The 12,021-nt window shown below is 27.4% G+C and overlaps 1 protein-coding gene across 1 annotated transcript in view; it reads right to left on the bottom strand.

The window, feature by feature from the left end:
- Positions 1–12,021, bottom strand: part of LOC111628903 (reelin-like) — a 283,387-nt gene that overhangs the window by 262,424 nt on the left and 8,942 nt on the right. The window contains exons 3-4 of the mRNA XM_023372760.1: positions 11,508–11,700; positions 6,995–7,245 (exon numbers count right to left, since the gene is read on the bottom strand). Coding sequence (XP_023228528.1) covers positions 6,995–7,245; positions 11,508–11,509 — 253 coding nt within the window. The 5' untranslated portion in view covers positions 11,510–11,700. The remainder of the gene's footprint in view (positions 1–6,994; positions 7,246–11,507; positions 11,701–12,021) is intronic.

Genomic DNA, 12,021 nt, shown 5'->3' with positions numbered 1-12,021 from the left:
CTGGCATCCCAATAACAGAAAAGTACCTTTTTCTTAGTATCTTACCATCAAGATAAATTAATAAAACTTTGCAGACATATAGATTGGACATTGCACTCTTAGAGAGTATATTTTTCAGCTTGTAACAGGTTCCACTAAAATGTGCAAAATTTGAGCAATTCTTGTTTTGGTTGTTTCACATAGTAAACATGCATGTAAAAATCTGTAAAAATAATGGATATAGCCCTTATGTAGTTGCATCACAGTTTTCATTTGATCAAAATCAGCAAAGTCTTTTCTAAGATATCAAGGAAAAAAACAAAAATTTTTGAATTTTCATGTCATACCACCTGTGAGTTTGAAACTGAAATTTGATGTGGAGTAGTTTGGGCAGCCAGGTGGTGATGGACAGATTTCAAGTTATCCAGAACATACTGCCCTTGAAAAATTTCTGGAAAGCTGTTCATCCCAGACTCAATCTCAGGTTCCAAGAGTGGTAGGCAGATGTCTTAACTGTCTTGGCCATCTGGCTGTCAATTGTCTGACTTTGAGACTGCCTTGAAGAATTTTCAAACTTTTGATTTCTTTGGCATTTTACTTCTATTTACTTTTTTAAAAATCTTTATGAAATAAATAAACATAACATAATAATCACACATATTTTGCAAACAGTTTTGCCAGATTTGTGAAAAATCATCTGATTATTTTCTGAATTGGCAGGCAATTTCAGTGGTCTGTATATGCAATTTCTTTTTATGATTTAGACCATTTTCAACTTTCTGCACTGCAAAATCACAAACTGACTTTAAAATTTTGTCATGCAAGCTGAAATATTAGTTTTGTACTGTAGATATGATGGCAGAACTAAGTTATAGTAGAACCCCTCTAATCCATCAACTTTGGGAATGGGGGTATGGTCGGAACACAAAAAAGGTCAGATTATCAGAAAAAAGTAAAATAAACAATCTTCCCTTTGTCCAGTCTTTGTAGCACTGCTAATTTTTCATTTAATGAAAGAGTAAAGTGTTTACGTTTCACTCCTGGCATGTTGAAAACACACACAATGTAAAACATATACTCGCCACGGACGGTGAGTCACTGACGAGTTGGGACAAGTTTCTCAACTCCGACCATGGTCGGATTAACCGGAGTGACGGATTAGCCGAGGGCGGACTAGAGGGGTTCTACTGTAGTTGTATTTTATCTTTACCAATTTGTAAAGATAAAATATGAATAGCAGATTATCTTTACTAATTATGTTTTGTTTCCTTAAATTTTTAATTCCTTTAATTTTACATAATACATTTTTTGTTTATTAAATTATTATAAATTTTTAAAAGATGTTTATTAAGTAGTTTGCTAATAGATAATCATCAGACTGAACTAAATTATACACATATATATTAATTTTTAATTAATATAGATAAATTTATACAAAAAAAATAAAATATATGAAATACAGCTTTTTAATTATCACTCTTTAATGTTTTGTAGACAATTCTATAGATAGTACAAGGTATACCACAATCATTTATCATCTTAATTAACATTACTTCAATTCCAATTCAAACACAAATTATTTATCGTATTTATACAGACACTTGGCAAATCACAGAATTAAATTTTATTCAGTTCATACGGGTTTCTTTCGTTTATACATGTTTCGGGCATTTCTTGACAGTGGGCAGGCTTAACTGGGGAGAAAAAAAGGGGTAGGAAAGGTCAGCAAAATACGTTTGTTCAAAAGACTAGTATGTAAATTTTAATTGAAAATCAATTTAAATGTGATTTTAAGTGTATGGAAGAAATTTTAAAATTGTTTAAACTCATCAAAAAGTTGGCTGAAGAGGAGCAAGAAATGCCCGAAATGTGTATAAACGAAAGAAATACGTATCAACTGAATAAAATTTAATTCTGTGATTTGCCAAATGTCTGTATAAATACGATAAATAATTTGTGTTTGAATTGAAATAAATTACTGGCACGGTTTCAAAAATACCAAGATTACTTCAATTCTGTAGATTTTTCAATATAAAGAAAATATATTATTAGATTCACATAGATTTATAAAAGTACAGTAATTTTTCTTATTCATCATTAAATACAAAACTATGAAAAATCTGAAGCACACAGATCTTTATTGAATTGTTATTTTTTTGAACAGAGCAATTGGATACTTAAAAACCAAAATAATCTATAAGATTTCTCATATTCTGATTGCAATGTGATAGCCATGATACTTATAGCATTGTAATGTACTGGTAATCTCACCTAAAATAATCAACACAAAAAATAAACAACTCATTACTAAGCATTCTATATACTAAAAAACTATTATTTATGATTTGAGATACTAAACTGTAAAGCATAATTGTAGAGTATAAAAATTAATGAAATGCAATTGATTTTCAAGTTGCTTTATTTTCCAATACAATTAAAATATCATCATATCTGAAAAGTTATATTTTAGCCAAGTTTTAGTGATATCTCTCAGCTAACTTAATGAGAAATCAATTGATAATTGATTTTAAAAGAAGTCAATTGGTATTCCTTTTTGTTTACTAAAAACTTTAAATTTGAAGCAATATCATGTAGAACTAAGCATAAAAACTGAGAAGTGTAGTTAGAATAACTATAAAAGAATTACTAAAATAAGTGAAGTACAAAAGTAATTATAAAATTGATCTTGCAGTAAAATTTTATAATTACTAACAATTAAAATATCATCAAATCAAGGTAAATCATTTCATGGTAAATTTCTGGAATACTCTGGAAGAAAAGAATTAACCTAGAGCAAGACTTGAGTCTTGCTCTAGGCCAATTATTTTCTTCCTGCAATTCCTGCTTACTGTCAGATATGTTGCCAGTTATGCTACCTGGACTTCTGTCTGATCTTCACTTCCAGAACTATTAATTAATTAATTAGATATAACCATACAGGTCACAAATTCATTTTATAATTACATTTCACATAATCAGTGTAAAAAACATAATAATTATATCTTATAATTATTATATTGCTTAATAAGTTAATATATTTGAATTTTTAATTTAACAAAATTACTTTATTTCAAATTAATCTAGAATGTTAATAATTATTTTTAAAAATCTATAAAAGTTCAAAACATAAAATAAGATTTATTAAATATAAGTGTAAATTAAACATACTAAATATCAAAAATATGAAAAGTAACTATAATGCTAACTCTGCTAGAAGTTTTAGCTGGATTCTTAACATCCTGCATTAAAATCAATTAGCTAAAAATTGACTTTACAAACTTTGATGTTTTGTAAAGTACAGTAATTTAAATTATNGGTGCACACTCGGTAAGTAATCCTACAATTTTTTGTTTATAGCATAGTTTATACGGATTATTCCCAAAAAATTATACGTGTTTTGGAAATGTTGAGTCAAATTAGTCTAGAATTGATTAATTTTATGGAAGAAAACCTTTCAAATAGTCGTAGTCTGTAAACTGCACACATGCCGGGCTTTGATTGGCTCATGTTTTTAAGGATTCCTACAACGTGAAATTCTTATAAAGTGGAACGTATCTACCGTGTTATAGGGGAGTCGACTGTAATTCATTCACATTAATAAAAAATTTATTCTATATTAAAGATACAAGGATTATTAAGAAAAATATTAAATGCATAAGATTAAAGGAAATATTTGAAATTATTATAATTTTAACTGCAGACTTAAGCATTTCCTTTTTAGTTTAGAACGAATAGAAAAATAAAATACTTATCCTGATTTCTAAAACTATGTGAATTTTGTTTGAATAAACATTTTTGAAATCCTACATTTCAGCTTGATCTGTGAAAATTCAAAATTCAATTTTTGAATTTGTGCAGATCAGAAACAGAAATACAAGATTCCAAAAATATTTATACATGTTGCATATTGTTCTATAATTCTAAAAAGGGTTAAGTATTTTATTTTTTCAATTTAATCTAAAATTTATTATAATCAGAATACTATAATTGCAATTACTAATTGAATAAAATATTTTACCTTCATATATTTGGCCAGGATTATAAAATTCTGGATTTCCTTTTATATGTACTGACAACATAACTTCTTCCTCCATAAATCCTGGTTGATTAGTTTGGCTATGATATTGACATAAAAAGAAAAATGGTGCTACTACAGCATGATTCTTTTGATTTGTATGAGATATGCCATGAACTAGCCAAATCAGATTAATGAACACATATTTATAAATAGATGTATGCAAGTTTAGTTTCATAACAGATACATAATAATACATTTTAAAAAACTTAAAAATTGTTGTTTTCTTGCTTTTTCATTTGCAAATCTGTCAATCACTTTCTCCATATCAAGTTGGCAAGCTATTGTTTTTTCAATTTATATAGTAGCCAGAGCTAAGACAGTGTTGTAACATGCTGCTTCTTAAATAAATTTCGATTAATTTTAGTTTTGATAAACTTCATTCTGCTGTTGCTGTTGTCACCGGAAAAGTTAAAAAAATGAGGCATGCTACAATAATATTGGAGAAGCTACTTGAGGCTGCTGTATGAATTACTTCTATGCATGAATTGCAACTTCATGCATAGAAGTAATTTCTTTTACTTGAGTATAAAACATATTTTAAATCAAAGTCACTTGAAATCCAAAACTAAGTGAAATATTGAAGGGATATGCCAATTGTAACAATTCTGATTCTTCCAGAATATTTTTATCATATGATGCAATAAGATATGCAGGTGATAAGCACTTAAGAAGTGTATGTAATTGTCGAACAAATTCAAATTTAATAGTTAATTGATTAATTATTAAATCCAAAAATTTTTTATAAATGTTTTTACAAGTTTTTATTTTGCCTTTTCTAACTTGGCACCCTCATGATTAGTGTTTGTTCAACTACTCCATTCAACTATGCCTGTGAGCTGAGACCAGATATGGAAAGCTTAGGGCAGGAGGCCCCAATAAACTGTATATGAACTTCCGAATGCAAACCAAAAGTTACATTATTTCAATTCAAAAATTTTTCCCTGTAAGGAGTTAGATAGATAATGGCATGACTCTGTTGCTAACAGGAAAAGTGTGATGTACAGGACATGATACTACTAATTTGAGGTTGAGAGCATATATTTTAAATTAAATAAATTTTAAAAATATGATTAAAAATTGCAGCCCAGCATAGTGACAATGTCACAATAAATAATGTTACTCATTCCATTTTAATAATTTATTTTTCTTTAAATATGCAATTTTTTTTGTATAGTTATCTCTAAATTATTATGATAAAATATTATAATAAAAGTCAATCAACATGGGTAATTGATGATAAAAAAACGAACTGTAATTATAGTACTTTACAAATCAATATTTAAAATAACAAATAGTGATAAGAAAAAATATACTAATCAGTAATCATGAATATTCTATAGTCAAATCAAATATTCTATAAAATTAAACTTTTCTTCCTTCAGTTTGATAAAGTTATTTATCAAACATTTTGATGAGAAAAGAATTTGTTTACATTTATTCATTCATTAATTAACAATAATGTCAGAAAATCACAATAATAATAATAATAATAATAATATGTATGTAATATGTAAGAAAGTTAAATATCTACATCCAACAACACCAGGTGAAGTCAACAACATATCTTGAACATGTTACTGGTGTGATTGACACAAAGGCTAAAGTACATCACAAACATTTTCGAACTGTTCAAAAACATTTGCGATGTACTTTATCCTTTGTGTCACTCACATCAATAACAGGTTCAAGGTACGTTGTTGTAAGAAAGTTGTTGTTTATACATTATTAATGTTATCTCTGTTTGTAGATGTATTTTTTTTATATTATTATATACAGTCGACCCCCCTATAACTCGGGTTCATATAATGCAGATTCATATACTGCAGTGAAAAAATTGCAACCATATTCAAATAAAGATGCTAAAAGAGACTCGTAAAATGCGGTAAAACGTCACAGCCGACTCGTGTCACGACAGGATTGGTCGAATCTGGACCAATAGTGGATGAGCAGCCAAACTACTTACACTCTATGGAGAGTTTAGGTGGATAAGTTGCATTTACTATTGTCTGTACAGTATATAAATTAGGTACTGTAAGTCTAATACAATACTGTAATTTTATACATTTCTTGTGAAAAAACATTTCTTATTCAACGACCATAAAAATTATTTCTATTAATGATGTCTCCAAAGTTCAATGAATTTTTCGCAGAAAAATAACTTATTAGAAAACGCGCCCACCATTTGGTGTGCTGCTCCGTGACGAAAACAAGCTTAAGCAATGGCGTGGTCAAATGGTGAACACTCGGTAAGTAATCCTACAATTTTTTGTTTATAGCATAGTTTATACGGATTATTCCCAAAAAATTATACGTGTTTTGGAAATGTTGAGTCAAATTAGTCTAGAATTGATTAATTTTATGGAAGAAAACCTTTCAAATAGTCGTAGTCTGTAAACTGCACACATGCCGGGCTTTGATTGGCTCATGTTTTTAAGGATTCCTACAACGTGAAATTCTTATAAAGTGGAACGTATCTACCGTGTTATAGGGGAGTCGACTGTAATTCATTCACATTAATAAAAAATTTATTCTATATTAAAGATACAAGGATTATTAAGAAAAATATTAAATGCATAAGATTAAAGGAAATATTTGAAATTATTATAATTTTAACTGCAGACTTAAGCATTTCCTTTTTAGTTTAGAACGAATAGAAAAATAAAATACTTATCCTGATTTCTAAAACTATGTGAATTTTGTTTGAATAAACATTTTTGAAATCCTACATTTCAGCTTGATCTGTGAAAATTCAAAATTCAATTTTTGAATTTGTGCAGATCAGAAACAGAAATACAAGATTCCAAAAATATTTATACATGTTGCATATTGTTCTATAATTCTAAAAAGGGTTAAGTATTTTATTTTTTCAATTTAATCTAAAATTTATTATAATCAGAATACTATAATTGCAATTACTAATTGAATAAAATATTTTACCTTCATATATTTGGCCAGGATTATAAAATTCTGGATTTCCTTTTATATGTACTGACAACATAACTTCTTCCTCCATAAATCCTGGTTGATTAGTTTGGCTATGATATTGACATAAAAAGAAAAATGGTGCTACTACAGCATGATTCTTTTGATTTGTATGAGATATGCCATGAACTAGCCAAATCAGATTAATGAACACATATTTATAAATAGACATTTTTATAATAAAATTAATAAACCAGTTCATTTTCCTGAAAAACAAAATATATATATATATATTTCATTTATTCATTTTTTTTATACATGAGTTTATATTATTTTTAAAAATGTTATTATTAAAAAAAATTAAAAGATAAGGCATAAATCAAAATCATGTTTAATAACAACTATTTAAAAAAATCTCTAATTAAACTATACAGAAATTTTAACACCGGAATAGATAAATTACCCAACTTCACTGCCTGTAACCGGCGTTCTTCTTCTCCAATACAGAGGACTTTGCAAACGTTTTCGAACCTAATGTGGTTCTTCTTCAGGCGCTATGGAATTTCCTATATGAATTCGAATTTCCAGAATTAACCGTTGTTTTGGAAAATTTTTTTGGAACGTTGTCACTTGTGACTGATAGCGTCATTATAGACTTGCGCATTATCCGTATGTTGTTACTTTAGAGTTTTATTGAGGAAGGCTTCCTATGCTGTTGATATCTTCATTTCTTGTTTGAAGTTAATGCAGTTCTTCAAACAAGAAATGAAGATATCAACAGCATGGGAAGCCTTCCTCAATAAAACTCTAAAGTAACAACATACAGATAATGCGCAAGTCCACAATGACGCTATCAATCACAAGTGACAACGTTCCAAAAAAATTTTCCAAAACAACGGTTAATTCTGGAAATTCGAATTCATATAGGAAATTCCATAGCGCCTGAAGAAGAACCACATTAGGTTCGAAAACGTTTGCAAAGTCCTCTGTATTGGAGAAGAAGAACGCTGGTTACAGGCAGTGAAGTTGGGTAAAATCTCTAATTAAAAGTTTTTAATATAAACATCAAAATTTCTAATACATCTTATTATTCATAGAGTGAAACTCATCTATGAGAAATTTATCTGAGTTAATATTATCGACATATAATTTCAATTATTAAATACAGTCAAATTCATTTAAGAGAACACCCTTGAGATGGCTGCACTATGATTCCTTATCTGAAGTAACAAAATCACCCAAGACTGTTAATGCTATTCCATTCTTTCACTTTTTTATCTTAGGAGTTCTATATAACTTATAAAACACTTGAAAACATTAAAATTCATCATCACATAAGTTTATTGCAGATATTTGTTTTCTTTATATTTCTGAATGCTCTCTAATGGGACAGGCAGTATAAAAATTATTATTCTACAGTTCTATCTTAAAGTAAGATCATGTGACCTTCAAAATCTAGTTGCTAATTTCTTCTTGCCTTGTTCCCTCAAGATATGTCATCTGTGTACAAACAAACAACACAGATAACATGTATGTCATCTGTGTTGTTTGTTCATATATAATTTATTTTATAATACAGTCAAATCCCATTTATCTGGATTGGGTCTGGTCCTGTTTGATCCCAATAAACATATATTGACTCCACCTTTTTAATATGTAATTGCTTCTCATATGTGTGTTCAACAAAACCTGTTAATTATGATTCTGTAAAGACAGCTCCACACATTTGTATTCATTGATTGCTGAAAAATTTCCTTTTGTCAAAATATTTGCTCAAGTGTTTGTCATGTTGCTAAACATATGTACATGCATATAAAAAATAACAGAATAAATCAATACAATTAAGAAATTATCAATAATTTTTCAAAGGAATCAATTTAACTGGACAAATACAAATCAAAATAAAAACCCATTAAATTCAGCAACAGTTTTAATGAAAAAATACTTTGAAGCAACTTAATTTTTGTTTCAACTGTTTCTACAAAAATTAAATAAGTTTCAATATGTTTTACTTTTTAGATATAACAGATTTAAATGAATTTAATTGAAAAAAATTAACATCTGGACAAGTAGCATTTTCTAATCAAATCTTAATCGATGTGGTTTATCTTATATGCGTGGCTGTGTGCCATATTAATGTATATATTAATTTAGGTATAGTTTAAGTCCTCTCCTTTGTTCTTTGTTTCTTCTTCCTTCCAGAACTTTCCTTTCTAACTTTTTTCCCTTGGGTGGAGTGACCGATTCTTGGAACCACAGAGAACAATGAAAGAAAGGAGGCCCCAAGGGCCAGTGAGAGAAAGAAAAGACATTCTTTGGCTCAAACCCCGAGATGGGCAGATGTTGAATGTGGTGCTCCAGATTGCAAAAGGCAACGACTAGAGAATTCAAGAGAGTTTGAGAAGAGAACTGGATGGTTATTGTAGTTATGATAAGAAATGGTGTAGTAACTAGATGCAAAGAGAACCTAGTAAAGATGACAATGACAACAGACTTTTCAGAAAAAAAAAGTTCAACATGGTATCCCACCCAAAATTGTGAAGTCCAGCAAAACCCCAGATATTTCACTCCTTACTGTATTCCATTTTCCTAGATTCTATATTCTCTATCATCTTTATTTCCCTAGTTTAAGTTAGCAAGTAGGTATTAGTCATAGCTTTTTGGTCACTATTTATACTTGTTGCGAATGGTACATTTTGTAATTGTCTACCAAAATATTGTTTAACACCATATTGTAATAAATTACTGTGGAGTTGGAATCCAAAAGAACCTATTCACTGTTCATATACGCAAAATAAAATACTTTGTTTGACTATACTGTCGCTTAGTTATTGTTACATTTTTCCTTTGTCGATCTATGTACGTTTCACGTGAACATCACATATGAAAACAAAGTTGTTGCATTGCACTATAAACATAGTTTCAGAATAAGTAAAATACACTCTTTGCTTTATTGTAATTTGAAACTTGTAAAATATAAATTTAATTAAAAGATAAATAAATAAAATTTAAAATTATAATAAAATTATAGGGCAGTTTCTTGTTATTGAAAACTTAATGTCTTTCTGGTTAGCAACTGCAAGATTATATACATATACTAATCTTTCTTAGTAATTAAAACCAAAAAATATTTCCCTTTAACCCGGTATTTTTGGGCCTCTCAGTCCATCTTCAGGGATATGAAAACTATTCTGCTAAAATCATTGGAAAGATAAATTGATTGATATGCAAGATTATAAAAATGAAAATTTGAGATAGTAAATAAAAATTCATTTATTTTTAATCAATTGTACTTTTACTAGCATTAAACATTCTCACATAATCAGTTATTCACAAAATCATGCATTATTAAAATAAACGTTCTCAATTTTTACTTTTCTAGCTGTTATTTATAACAGAGAAAATTTTCTACAATTTTAATTATTTCAGGATGCATCCATATCATAATTTATCTTAAAGCACTTAATATAGTTCTGTTAATTAGTAGTTTCTTTTTTATATATTTTTAGTATCCATCATTACATTTGTATTCTGTCATAGTAGGCTGAAGAAGGGAGTGAAGTAATATCTTCCAAAATACATCCCGAAATAATTAAAATTGTAGAAAATTTTTGTTAATAAAATAATTATTAGCACTACAATTTAAAAGCCACACCATTAGCATATGACAAATCCTAAAACATTTATGAAAAATTTGAGCTGAAAGAAGAATAATCTTCTATGTTAAAAAGCACTTTAGCTTATTTTATTTTAAGGTTTCATCAGTTAAACGCTGTTTGAACAGAATCATTTAGTTCAAATAGCATTTAACTGATGAAGCCTTAAAATAAAATAAGCAACAGTGCTTTTTAACATAAAAGGTTATAACATTCTTCTGTTTGTACACTAAGATAGATATTACAATATCAGAATTCCACATATTCATTTATATTTTATATAATTTTAGTTTAAAACGCTAATATATCTTTACCAAAACTACCAAAATAACTTTTCCATTATTTCACTTGTTGAGATTTATTTTACACAATTTCAAATCACAAAGTATGGAATAAATTAAAATAAAAACTATTGATTTTATTCAGTCATAAAAATAATTATATGTATTTATATATACTATATTATATATTCTGTTAATGATAAGTAAATTTAATAAATGTGCCAGTGATTATGAAAGTGGTCTAAGTCAAATATGAGAAAACATTAAATTTATTTCACAAACTATTTGTAAAATTTTACAATTACACAAGAAAAACCTATTTTGCAAGAGTAAATATATTTGTGTTTTCTTTTTCATGATCAAAAAATACAAATTTAAAAATCAAAATAACTCCAAATGAAAAATGACTTAGACCACTTTCATAATCACAAACAAATATTAAATTTACTTGACATTAATAGAATAACAGAATAATAATATTAAGAGAAAATTTATAAGTGAATTTATTATTTATCAAATTTACTTATAAATATAATACAATTACAATAATTTCTTACAAGTGTCCAAATATTATAATAAACGTACACTTACATTCAATTATAAATGCTGCCAAATTAAATTTTTAATAAAATGACAAAAAATTCAAAAGTAGCATGTTTTCAATTCCATACTTAAAATTAATTTATTGAATGCCAACAATCTTCTACAATGTTATATCTGGCTCCTCCCAAAAGGAAATTGATAAGAAATTATTTTAACACACCCCTTTATATAAAAATACATTCTAAATATGAAAAAAAATTAATTGATAATAATTTCATGTACTACAAATCTAAAGACATTATAAATCAATATTAAATACTAAAAACTAAAGATAAATTATTAATTTAATTTCATATTGATTAAGAAATGATCTCAGAAAACTAAATTAAAATTTTATTTAAAATGATTAAAACATATAAATTAAATATTTATTTCATTTGTTATAACACTAATGTTTTGTTGTAAACTTTGTATATTCACATTTTGTTAATAAAACACAAAAAGAAAGTATTTAATTATGTGTAAAAAATATACAAAATTATATTTAAAAATAATAATATTA

The sequence above is a fragment of the Centruroides sculpturatus genome, unplaced genomic scaffold (assembly GCF_000671375.1).
Source record: "Centruroides sculpturatus isolate CEXI.00-Female unplaced genomic scaffold, Cexi_2.0 scaffold423, whole genome shotgun sequence".
Lineage (NCBI taxonomy): Eukaryota > Metazoa > Arthropoda > Arachnida > Scorpiones > Buthidae > Centruroides > Centruroides sculpturatus.
This window is presented reverse-complemented; position numbering and strand designations above follow the sequence as displayed.